Genomic DNA, 13,000 nt, shown 5'->3' with positions numbered 1-13,000 from the left:
AACCTAAAGGGCTTGAAGGAAGCTGGAATTCGACGAAGGAACTTGCTCCAACATGCCAAATCTGCCGCATCCCCAATATCCCACCTTCCTCCCTCTGTGTTCTCTACCTGCACCCCCACTCCCAACTTGAGAACTCCCCACCCCCACCACATTGACTGTCTCAATGCTAACCCCTTGGATGTGAGGAAATGTCTTTGAGCCAGAAGGCGCCCACAGCTGCGAGGCCACCAGTGACTCCCAGCGGCCGCACAGGGCGCTGCGCCCCTCTCGCCCTGGCCTCCCCCGCCCTGCGTCGGCCCTGCCGCCCCCGCGCCGCCTCCTGCGCCGCGGCTGGAGGCGGATTCCTCTCTCCGGGTTTTCAGAGCGCCTCTCCGAAACCTCCTCCCCGCCCAGAGAGGGGGAGAGATCCCGGGCGCAATCGCTCCCCGGAGCGGCCAAGGGGCGCGCGGGGAGAGGCCTGCGCCGGGGTACTTTCAAACTGAGGCGCGCGCACACACTCACACCCATCCATACACACACACACACACACACACACACACACACCCGTTTATATAGGCGGCGGCGGCAGTGGCCGGGGCGGCGGCGGCGAGCGCAGGAACGATGGAGCTGAGCCAGCCGACCCCTGTTGGAAGCAAGTGAGGAACCCAGGCGCACCCCTGGATTTCTGTGCAGGCGCTTGTCATCCTCCCGAGGGAACTGTGCACCCGAAGGAGGACCAGTTGGACTGATTTGCTAGGGAGAGGGCGGGGAAAGGGAGGCCAGGTGAGCCGAGGAGCCCCCTGCGTATCTGGACTGCCCGGATCGCGCCTTGCCGGACTCCTGCCCTTTCCTTGCTCAGGTGGGCGCGCCCGGTCCCCAGCTCAAGAGAGGCGCTCAGAGGAGAATAGAAAGTCGCGGCTCCTCTGCGCGGGATGCCTTTCGCCAAGCGGATCGTGGAGCCGCAGTGGCTGTGCCGGCAGCGGCGCCCGGCGCCCGGCCCAGACGAGGATGAGAGTGGAGGCAGCGCCGAGCCGCCGCCGCCCCTGCAGCCGCCTGGCCGGCGGGAGGAGGCCGAGCTGCCGGGGCCAGAGGAACCTCCCCGAGCGCCCCCTGCGCCTCTCGGGCTGCCGCCACCTCCGCCGCCGGTACTTGCGCCGGCTGACCAGGCTCAGCAGCCTCAGGGCGAAGCGCCTGCGGCCGGCGAGGAGAGCGCGGCGGGGGTCCCGGAGGAGGCGTCCACAGCTGGTGAGGCTTCCACCGCGGCAGCGGCGGCTGTGCTGCTCATGTTGGACCTGTGCGCAGTCAGCAACGCTGCGCTGGCCCGTGTCCTCCGGCAGCTCTCGGACGTGGCCCGGCACGCGTGCAGCCTCTTCCAGGAGCTCGAGAGCGACATCCAGCTTACCCACCGCCGTGTCTGGGCACTGCAGGGCAAGCTCGGCGGCGTGCAGCGCATCCTCGGCACCCTGGACCCCAAGCAGGAGGCAGTGCGTGAGTACTCGCGCCGTCAGCCCGCGGGGCGATCGCTATTGCGCCGCACCCTCGCGCTTTCCCCTGTCACCGCAATCCCAGCCCCGCGGCACCGCGCCTGCTGCAACTTGCACCTTACTCTCTCGCCTTCCCACCCCTCCCTTGCCCTGAGATCCACCCCAATCCTCCTGGGGCTTAGTAAAGCCAGGCTAACCCCCATGAAGGCAGGGATGCAGACATCAGAAGGCAGAAAGTTAAAGGGCAGCCTCTGAACTCGCAAGCATCCGTGGGCTGAAAACGCTCAGAAAGGGAGCGTATATGGGGGATAGCAGGCAGAGAGAGTCTGTCTGTCATTCACCTCTTGGACTCGCCTTTTTTGTCCTTGGGAGGAGGGAAGGGTGCAACTCCTGTGGTTTCCAGCAACCCAGCCCAGAGCCATGCTTGGGGGCTCCAGGAGTAGTAGATAACCTTTTAAAGCTCCTGCAGTGGCTTTGTCACTCTTTCTATGACCTTACGGGCTGCCTGGATTCCCCGAACTTATGCCTCTCATGGGTGTGCGACGTAGTGCGATGCTCCTCTCTTCTTGGATTCAACTCCAAAGTGCTCTACTGAAAACCCTTGGGGTCTGGAGGGACCGGAGGAACGAAGGGGAGCAGCTACTGCTTGGTCCCTAGGGAGATCGAGGAGACCCAGGTCATCTTTTTTGCCCCAACAACCTAGAATTCCTTCTAAATGGCTCGTTAGGCCATCTGTACCTGTTCTTCCCCTACCCTTGCCCCAGGGCATTTTCCCTCAAATCTACCAGCTTGTGTCGATTTACGTATGAACCAGTCCTGCCAGGCAGTTTTCGAGGAGAGAGCCAGGAAGGAGGTCTGGAAGACCATTGGGCATCTTCACTGTGCGTTGACTTCACTCTTTCGACATCACAGAGCTCCTGATAAGTAGTCATTCTGTGTCATCTGCTCTCCAAGGGGCGTGCAGGCCAGTGCCCTGGTGCATGGTTGCCCAAATCTAGCAGCAGGGGAATCATTTAGGAAGGACCCCGGCGAAAGACAGTAGTGCTGGTCTGGTACGCGGGTCCTTTGGCGCCTAGTCCCGCTGCAACGCTCGCAGCAAAGGTGATGTCAGCGACTCTGACTTACGTAAGAAGCTTCCTCTGTTGCTGCAGCAGCTGCACCGTGCGCCGGTGGCCTAGGAGCACACCCGGTAGAGGCAACCTTTCCTGGGATTTCCGTGCACCTCTGTCGCGCAGCCCAGCCTAACCTCCTTGCTCTACCGCCTGCCCCTCTTTTTCTCCTCCTCCAAAAAAACCCCTTTGAACCCGCCCTGGGAATTCACTGCTTTTCTGCAATAACAATAATAATAAGCGTAATGAATAAATGATGTGTGGATCGGTTTTCGCAGCTATAAAAGACCCGGAGTTGGGTTAATGACTGGTTGTTTAAAAGGGCAATTCCGGGGATGAGTTCTGGAAAGAATTAGGACTGCCTTAGGCCAAGTCGTATTTTACTTTTGGGACTGGAAATGAGCGCTTTAATCCTGCCTCCTTTTTACCCCTAACCACACAGCAGGGACAAGCCCTTCACTTTCAACAGCACTGATATCTGGGGAGTGTGGTTGTGGCGGGGAGTGGTGATTTCACTTCAAAAGAACTGGAGGGAAGTTCTGCAGACTGTTGAGTGGTGCATACATTTCCCTTGTGTGCCTGTATGGTGGCGGTGGGAGTGGGGGGAGGACACACCTCTCCTTAAATAGTTTGATTTCACACAAATGAAACTCACTGCCAGTGGAGAATGTGTCCTCCTTTCTGTCCTTTCTTTAGAGGCAGCAGTAGTTTTGTATCTGGATTTTAACAGTCCTTTCAAGTCCTTTTAACTGTTTGGAGTATCAACTAATGGTTATGGAAATAAGAGGAGGACCTTTACTATATGCATACAGTGGTGAATATATACTCTATTCATGTATATTTATATGTGAATAAAGAAGAGACTAATATAATACCCAGGGAAAGACTTAAAAATCTATTCTTTTTTGTTTTTCCAAAATGCTGTCTCTTCACTTTGTGTTCATATCTCTGTCTCCTCTCCTTCATCTAAATTTAGATGTCATTGTTCTTATTTGATGTCATAGAAGGCATTACCTTTGGGAGTAAAAACACAATATTAACATGTGTTAGTTTGGGTTTCCCAGAATGCAGAGACAGAGACAAAGATTTTCATACATGCAGTTTGAGAGGAGATCCCAGGAATCCCAGAGAGGGAGCGTGGAAGTGAACCGGGAAGAGAGAAAAGCTAGTACTTGATGTGAACTGGTTACCACTGCAGACAACTGCAGTTGAATCCAGCTTAGGACCCTTTGGTGCACACACCTCAGATGTGTTCTGCTGAGGGGTGAGGAAGCTGGAATATTGCTGCACAACTTCTGCTCCTTGCAGATAGAAGGTAGAGCCTGGAGTGTGAATATCCTGGCTTCTGAGGCTTGCCTCATGTATGATCCCAGCATGCTCCTAGGACCAGGTAGAGAGAGCTACCAAAAACCTGTGGTGTGCATAAGAATGTGTACAGAGGTCCTCCAGGGAGGGCAGAGGGGCTCTGAGTGGGGTACCAATGGTATCAGCTACATTATTGCTCAGGCCTGTAAGAGTTTAAAAGGGAGAAGAAGCCTGAAAGTGAGTCACTTTGAGGTTGTCCAAGTGCCTCTACACTCCCTGTATAGCCTCCCCCCCCAGATTATCATGCCCATCCTCAGCTGCTTTCTGCTGCCCTCAGACACACTGGGAGGCTTTTTGCAGGGATGACTTGATCTGAAGTACACTTTAGCAAAGTCACCCCTGAGGTAGGCCTGGAGGCTGGTAGACCAGTTAGATAGTGAAGCTAGTGTTGTTGTGTAGAACTAGGGAAGTAGCTGTGGAGAAAGTAAAAAGTGGTTGGATTCTGAATTCAGTTTGGAAATGGAATTGATAGGGCTTACTGATAGGATTGGGTAAAGGGTATGAGAAAAAAAATAATTAAGGATGATTCAGTTTCTTTGAAAAAACTTATAGAAGTTGGTGCCATTTACAAAACTGGGGAAGGCTAGTGGGAGAGTGGATATTTTATTATGGGGGGAATAGAATCAATATTTTTCCATTTGAGCCATGTTAAGTCTGTGTGATGTGTCTCACACAATTAGACGTGAGTTGAGAGCTCAGGATAAGGAGACAGGATGAAGAAGCAAATTAGAGACATAAACGTAGAGATGGTATGGTGAAGCTCTGACCTTGGGACAGTGTAGATAGTAAAGGAAAGGGAGCTAGCATTTAGCCTAAAGGAGCCTAACTTTGAAAGTTTAATAGGAAAAGAGAAAAGCTGAGGAAGAATAGCCAGAAATCTAGAAGAAAAATCAGGAGAGTGTGGTATGATGGAAGCCAGGAGAAGGTGCTTCAAGAATGGAGGGGGGCTAGGGGGTAGTTCAGTGGTAGAGCATGTGTTTAGCATGTGTGAGGCCCTGGTTCAATCCCCAACACCACACACACACCAAAAAATGAAAGAAAAAAAGGATGCGGGGGAATAGCATCTTGGTTCAATGCTTGTGAGAGTAAGATGGGCACCAAGAACAGAAGAAACCACAGAGTTTGGTAGCCTGTAATTAATTAGAAGCCTTGATAAGTGGCATTCCAGTAGAGGCGTGGGGATTAAGGCCCAATAAGAGAAGCTGGAGAAAAAACAGGAGGGGTGAAAGAGGAAATAGCAATGACACACAATTCTTACAAGGAGTTTTGCTTGGAAGAGAAATGGGGCAGTGGCTGGAGTGGAATACAGTACCAAGGGAGATTTTCTTAAAAGGTCTTGATATTTTAGGCATGTTTACATTCCATGGAGAAGAGGAAATTGAAAATGCTGGGGAAAGGAACTGGGCCATTATGGAAGTCCTTGAGAAACTGAGATGGGGTTAGATGAGAGCACCATTTCACTCATGGGACCTGGAGAGAAAATGGCGCATAGAGACAGAGAGGCAGGTGGGCTGGTAGAGTGACAGAGATGGAATGGGGTGTTCTACTATTACATCTATTTTCTCTGTGAATTATGTGATGAGGTCATCAACTGAGAGGGTGTGACAATGTGAGGAGAGAAGGGAAGGTGTTAATAAGTTGTCTGGGGGGAGGGAACATGGATGCAGTAAGGAAGTGCAGTGGGATTATCTGGTTGTGTTGAGAGCCTTCTAAGATTTATGGTAATGAACTTGAAGTGAGTCCAGCTTTTCAGTCACTAATACTTGACACTTTGAAATTACTTCATGGGCTTCAGTGTCAAGCTAAAATACTATCCTCAGACATTTTAATGTTTTTAGCTTTTGATTATATTGCTGTTGATTATATTTAGTTACTGAATTTTAAAAACAAATTTTATATCTGTGTGTGTGTGTGTATAACATTTGTATGGAAAATCACACAGATTGTAAATCAGCTTGATTGATTTTCACAAAGCAAATAACTCATGAAAATACCACCCAGGTCAAGAAATAAAACATTACTCTGCCTGAAACACTTTCCTCTCAAGCCCCATACTACTCACTATTGCCACTCCCCAAAGGTATCTACTTTCCTGACTTCTTACTGCCATCAGTTAGATTTTCCTGCTTTTTAATTTTATATAAGTGGAGATACACACACACACACACACACACATATACTTTTTAGTGTCTAGCATTATTCACTCTACATTATATTTGTAATATTCTTCACTGTTGTTTGCATATTTAGTAGATTATTTATTCTCTTGCTGAATAAAATTCCATTATGTGCATATACCACAATTTGTTGATTAATACTCCTGATGATCAGCATTTGGATTGTTTCTGTTTTAGGACTATTTTCATGAATATTTTTTCTACCTGCCTTTTGATGAGCTCATGTATATATATCTAAAAGTGAAAATGCTGGATGAAAAGGGATGGATATGTTGTTTTTAGTAGATACCACCTAAGTTTTCTAAACCGGTTGTAGCATTTTTTAAAAATATTTATTTTTTTAGTTATAGGTGGACACAATATCTCTATATGCCTTCTTCACCTTTCACCCTAGTCCAGCTCTATGCACCAATCATACTGAAGTACTTGGTGTTCTCCAACTTTCCAGGTTTTCTCATTCTTCATGCCCATGTATATACTACTCTTTCCTTCTAGAACACTTTCACTAGCTAAGTTCTCTTCATTCTTTGGTGCTCAGCTGATCATCATCTTGTTTGTGAAGTGGAATCTAATTTCTTAATCACCACCTCCTTCACCTCTTGAACTCCATGCTCACCTTCATTTTAGCTTTTCTTATTCTGTACAGCAGACACTATCCATGCCCTGCTGCATTCCTTCAGACCTCACCTCTCATGCTGAAGGCTAGTTACTGTAAACTACTGTGACTTTGCCTTGGGTTTTTGTTTTGGTCTGGCTAATGAATCAAGCTTAGTCTTGGTGAAAGCCAGAGGCGCCAGCAAATTAATGTCCCCAAAGCAGCACTCAACCAATGGTAGAAAAGGAGTTGGACAAATGCTCCAGCTCCCTTATGTTTTGGAAATCAAAGCTTTACATCATGTTCTGCACCATTTCCAGAGTTATCCAGCAGGATTGAGCCCAGTTGCCTACAGTGAGAAGGAGCACAGAAGGAACTCAAGTCTAATGATGATAAAGAACATCAGTTTCTCGATGTTCCATCAGCCTGCTTTTGAGAATGCTGTTTCTTGCCCTGTGGAATGGGTTAGTGATGGCCCAGGAAGTCTACACTCCCTGTTGGAGAAGCATAATTTCAGTCAGAGCAGATACTGAAACTGCTAAATCCTGAAAGGAACTAGGAAGTAACACATTGGGTGAAGTGGATGTTTGGGGTTGGTGTGGCAACACTAATCAGTTCATTCTGCTTTTGGAAGATGATCTTGTTTTCCCTCTCCATTCTGTTCATTCTACCAGTTGTAAAAACTCTTTGCAGTCTGGTTAATGTGTTTTCTTGAATGACTCAGTAACTGTGGTTAAGTTTCATTTCTTTCTGGCTCTGCTCAGTGAATTTCTCGGAGGCATTATGAGATCCTAACAGCTCCACTGAAAACTGCTTTTAAACCTATCATAGAACAACTGGGAAGAAAGCAATCTTTCAAAGGTTAATAATTCATGGTTGTAATTTCATAACCAGTAACAGCAACACATTTCTTTCTAGACTTTTCTTTTATTGTATTGGGCTTTTAGATAAAAACTACCAAACTGCTTTACTGAGGAAATCTTGAGCTTCTGCTGGACTGATATTGCTAAGTTGTTAACAATGAAGATTTCTTTCTTCCCATATGTGATGGCATTTTCCACATGATGCCATCAGAAAAGTAGTTTTGGATTTTCTAGTCTATCTTTAGTGGGCATAACCTTTAAATTACTACGACATGTGAAATTTCTTCTATTGTCTCATATTATTCCATGAGTCTTGAGAATTCACTGACTTCATATGACACTGAAAATTTAGGGTCAATGATAACTTTAAACATGGCTAGAATTTAGTTTTGATGGTTCCGTTTAATTTACTTTTATTCTATTAAAAATTGGGGGATATAAGATTTTGTGTCACTCTATTAAAAAATCATAGGAAAGGTATTCCTGTAACAAACCATCTAACACAAAAATTCCTGAAAGATTTTTTTTTACATCAAGAAATCTTCATGAATCATATTTGCTAATAACTTAAAATAAAAATAATGAGGCAGGAGTGGTTTATGAATGTAAGGTTCTTATTCTAAGGTTAAAATATACTGAAAAAACATTTTGGAGGGCACTCCTACTGTAAGACCACATATCAGGGACCCTGCCTAGCTCATCTTTGTGAATGACTATGATAGGTATGATCATTTTTTATTTCTGATATAAGGTCTACCTCTCAATCCATTAATGAACTTGAGAAGGTTTGGATTTATTGAAATAATAATCTGAGGAAATAGGTATCCATATGCTGAAAAAATACTTACTTGTTACGTGCTTTAAGTCATTCAAAGTGAAATTAACCAAGAATCAAGTTGATTTAACAAGAGTCATAGAATCTTGGGATCTTAGTGTTGGAAAAGACCTTAGTACTCATGAAATGCAACTTCCTATCCAGCATTGGAATTTTTTAAGGGGTCTGAAATGTCAGCCCATCTTGTTTCTATGCACATGGAGACTCTTAGGAATCGGAAGTGATCAATGCCACCCCAATTTTATTGATGGATAGTTCCTATTCTCACATTGTCCTTATTTACCTTAAGTCTAACTCTTTTTATAGTAGTAGTCTTTTAGTCCTAGTTCTGAGGTTTGGGGCCATAAGGAATCTCTTTTCCAGGACATCTTTTAAGTACCTGTAGGTTATGGTCTTAATTCCAGGTAAAACAACTTCAGTTCCTTCCACCAAGTCTCCCAATGGCAGTTTCCCAGTTCCCTCCCACTTTGGTTGCTCTCTACCATAGGTACAGAATATGAATGGACCCATTCCTTTCTTTATATGAATGCCCCCTTAGAACCAAGGTGGTCCATGTTTTAACTATTGATCAACTCTGTTAGGGGTATTTTTGCTCTTATGGCCCAATGAACCCTCTTCTTTTATAGTGGTAGTTTTAAATAAGAGATTTCCTAGATTCTAGGTGTACAGTTATTATTTTGAACTTCAATTTCACAAGTGTCTCCCATTGTCTCTGCAAAATTGAATCTTATTTGCTTTGCTCTTTCATTTCTAATCAGTGGTGATGGTTTAAAATCTTGATTCAGTGTGTCAGCTACTGCCCACAGCATTTTGCTCTCTGCAGACACCGTAAACATGATTCTATGTCATCATCCACATCTCTGATAAAATTATTGTTTAGATGGACTCAGAGACCAGGGCCCATTGCCAGGCAGTACTAGCAGCATCCCTCCAAATTGACATCTATCAATCAGCATTCCTTGGGTACCACTGTTGCAGCAGCAACAAATGCAACCCCCACCTTTCTGTTCAAACCACATTTCTCCACCTTGCCCACAAGATCTATCATCATGAGTGACTGTCAAATGGTTTGCTGAAATCAAGATGCCTGTAGCATGCCTTTGATCTCCTGGTGTAATAGCCCTACTCAAAAGGGAAATGAGGTTAATCTGGCTCAGACTGGACCCACTTGTAACAAGCAGAGGAACCATTTTAATTATTTTATATAATAGGTAAAAAGTTTATATGGGGGGATCTTCTTTGCCATTTTTTGCCATAGAATGACTGCATTGTTGGACTGCAAGGGGATTCCCTGGGTCCTAGAGTTCATTTATCTGGCTCTAGAGTGTCCAGTTTGTGAAAGGCAGAAAATCGGGGTGTTGTCCCTTTCTGTCTTTTAGAGTACCTGATGAAGACTTGATGTCCTTATTACTTAAGTCTGGGAATTCATGCCATTTGGAGCTTCCTTAGGTTCAGTTTGTATAAGGTTGGGAAAGCCATGGTGTATCTAAGTGTTAGGAAGCAGGAGAGTATGTGGTTATGGGTGTTGACTCTGAAGCTAGACTGTGTCGGTTCAAATCTCAGCTCCACCCCTTCAAAGTTGTATGACTTTGAACAATTTTTTGAATATCTCTTTTTCTCCATCTATTATGGAATGGAGATTAAAGGGGTACCTATTGCATTAGATTGTTGAAAGGAGCCAAATGTGTGACTACTGAGAATCCTGCCTGCTACATGGTGAGCCCCTGATAATTATTGACTATTACTGGATATTTTATTGATGTGTAATTTGATCAGAGTAGAAAGCATGCAATAATTTTTTCCAAGTAGGCGAAAACCTCTGTCTAAATCGTGAAATGCTGGGTCAGGGGAAGGGTCTAGCTGACCAAGCAGTGCTGTGTCTCTTTGCATAGTCAAAGACATCAATTATGGGTCTTCTTTCTTTGTGAGCACTTTTTGTTATGCAGTAAAGTTTAGAAAGAGAAAAATGAGCAATAGCTTATCATCCAGATTCATTCATTTATTATGTGTCACACACTATTCTAGACACATTTGATTGGTAAACAAAAAGTTACAAAGAATCTATGTTCCAGTGGAGAGCAATAATCTAAACAACAAACATGATACTTTTGAGGAAAATATAAAGCCTGTTAGAAGGTGGCAAGTACTATAGGCACAAAGAAAGTAGAGCAGGGTGCAGATGATCCAGAGGGTTGAGGTGGGGTTGCCATTTTCAATAGGGTAGTCAAATGGACCTCATTAGGGAAGTGAAATTTAGGCAAAGGTTAGAAAAAAGTAAGGGAGTTAATTATGTTAATTGCTGGAGAAAGATTCTTCCAGCAAACAATGACTATAGCTGGTGCAAAGGTCCTGAGGTGAGCACATACCTGGCATGATTCAGTGATAGCAATGATTCCAGTATGGTGGATGTGGAGTAAACAAGGAGGAGAGTGGGAGGAGAGGAGACCAGCATGGAGGGACGGGGACAGATCATCTTGGGTCTTACAGTAGGTCATTGTCAGGACTTTGCGTTTGCTCTGAGTGAAGTTGGCAGTCACTGGAGGCTTTTAAGCCTAGGAGTAACACGGTTGACTTGGTGTTTCAAGGAATCACTTTGGCTCTTGTGTTAAGAAGAGAGTGTGAGAGGCAGGAGGGATAGAAGCAGGGAGATCAAGTAGGGGACTGTTGTAATCCTGGTGAGAGATGGTAGAAGTATGAAGAAATGGTTGGGTCCACATTAGAGCTTTGACATTCTTGCTTATGTGCAGGGCTGGGTAACCCAACCCATACAGAAAGGAATAGAAAAGAAAAGGAAAGCCCCTTTCCCTGTTCCCCTGACAGACTTGCTCCAAAGGAACCTATGTTATATAGCATTTTGTGCTCCTTTTAGGGGGAGTAAGAGCGAATTCTCACACATATACCTAATGTGTTTGGTAAAGCCATTGATCTTGAAAAAGTAGGCACTTCTCCTAGAATGTTGTTGATTATTCTTATTTTCTCTCTTGGAAAAACTTAAAAGGTATTTTAATACATTTTAAAGAAAATTTAAGGTATAATTTACATGCTATAATATGTACAGATCTTACGTGTGTAGTTTGATCAGTTTCAACACCTGTATCTACTTGTATAATCCACAGCAGTATTGAGAGAGAGAAAATTCACTTCACTCTAGGTAGGTAACACTCTTTGGGATTAAAAAAAAAAACAGTATTGGAACTCTGATGGCCTAGAACCAGCCCCTAACTGGGACTGTTGTATGAATATGACATCAGAAGAAAATTCTTCCACAAAGCTTCTGGGCTCTCAAGCAGAATTAGACTAAGAACTAGCCTTTCTATGTATAAGAAATCTTATACATAGAAACAGTGGAATTCTGAAACAGTGGAATTTCCTTACTTTTGGTCCGATGGTGATAGGCTAATGATGATATCTTGGTGCTGTATTTTTAGGGAGAATCAGGTTCTGGACAAGGGAAAGAATCTGGCCTCAGAGTCCCCAGGAGTAATTTAGAAGTGGGAGCTTTCCTAAGATAAAGCTAAAATAACATTTTTAAAGACATGTAAAAGGACCTTATTACTCAGATGCAATTTTCTAAGTAGCAGAGAATACTGATTTGCACCTGTATTTTCAACTTATTCTGGTGCTTGAAACCTCAATGGAGGACAAAGTAAGTTGTTTAGAATTTGATTTCCTATTGTTCTATGTAAGTGCATTTAGATTTATGAAATAGAAGCCCTATTCTGGGGTTTAGTTACTCTTGATTTCTTAATACTACCCATCTAAGAGAGAGAAGAGCTAGTAGCTGTGTGGACAGATGACAGCCAGTGAAACATAATGTTCATTAGAATACAATATCAATATTTATGTTTCTCTTCAGCCTGCATCTGGACTCTGTTATTTGAGCCTGTATTTATATTTTAATAATGCAAATAAAGCTGTATTTCCCTTTTTGGCACCAAAATTCTGCCACCTCAGTGGATCTCCTCCCCACCCCTGAAGTGATTTTTTTTTGCAAGATGGCATGTGTTTGTCAAGAGTTTGAGTCTAGGGCTGGGGATGTGGCTCAAGCAATAGCGCACTCGCCTGGCATGAGTGTGGTCCAGGGTTCAATCCTCAGCACCACATACAAACAAATATGTTGTGTCCACCAAAAACTAAAAAATAAATATTAAAAATTCTCTCTTTTAAAAAAAAGAGTTTGAGTCTAGAGATTAACGTTGGGGGGACAGGAGAAGTGCCGCAGCAATAAATACCTCAGAAATTCTTTTCCATGTGAGAAGTCATGGGGTTTTCTGATTTACAAACAGAAAAGACATAGGTTTTGATATTTGAGGCAATGGTGGGGAGAAGTGGGCAAATGAAGAAGAGATATTGGGAAGGATGCTCTGGAATGTTTTCAAAGAGTATTATTTGAGGTAAATGCCTTTGGTGTGAGAGAAGAGTTGTTGGAAATCTGCTCAGGTATCAGATATCACCCAGTGCTCATCTGGCAAAATTTTAGCCTTTGCTAATTAAAACTAATCCAATTGCATGAAGAAAAATATATTGCGTAAGGTTTCCTCTTGTGTGGCTTTACATTAACCCTTTGTTTCATAGTATAAGACAGGCAAATTT

The 13,000-nt window shown here is 44.4% G+C and overlaps 1 protein-coding gene across 2 annotated transcripts in view; it reads left to right on the top strand.

Moving 5' to 3' along the window:
• The first annotated feature begins 380 nt into the window (after positions 1-380).
• The window catches only part of Nhs (NHS actin remodeling regulator), a 342,309-nt gene continuing 329,689 nt past the window's right edge, over positions 381-13,000 (top strand). For both annotated transcript variants that reach the window (XM_058572561.1, XM_046424246.2), the window contains exon 1: positions 381-1,467. In XM_058572561.1, the coding sequence (XP_058428544.1) occupies positions 912-1,467 (556 nt within the window). In that variant the 5' untranslated portion in view covers positions 381-911. The remainder of the gene's footprint in view (positions 1,468-13,000) is intronic.

The sequence above is a fragment of the Marmota monax genome, unplaced genomic scaffold (assembly GCF_021218885.2).
Source record: "Marmota monax isolate L192 unplaced genomic scaffold, Marmota_monax_Labrador192_F-V1.1 WCK01_AAM20220418_F8-fsc00089, whole genome shotgun sequence".
NCBI classification, from domain to species: Eukaryota; Metazoa; Chordata; class Mammalia; order Rodentia; family Sciuridae; genus Marmota; species Marmota monax.
The sequence above is the reverse complement of the archived record's forward strand: the minus strand, read 5'-3'. Positions and strand labels throughout refer to the sequence as shown.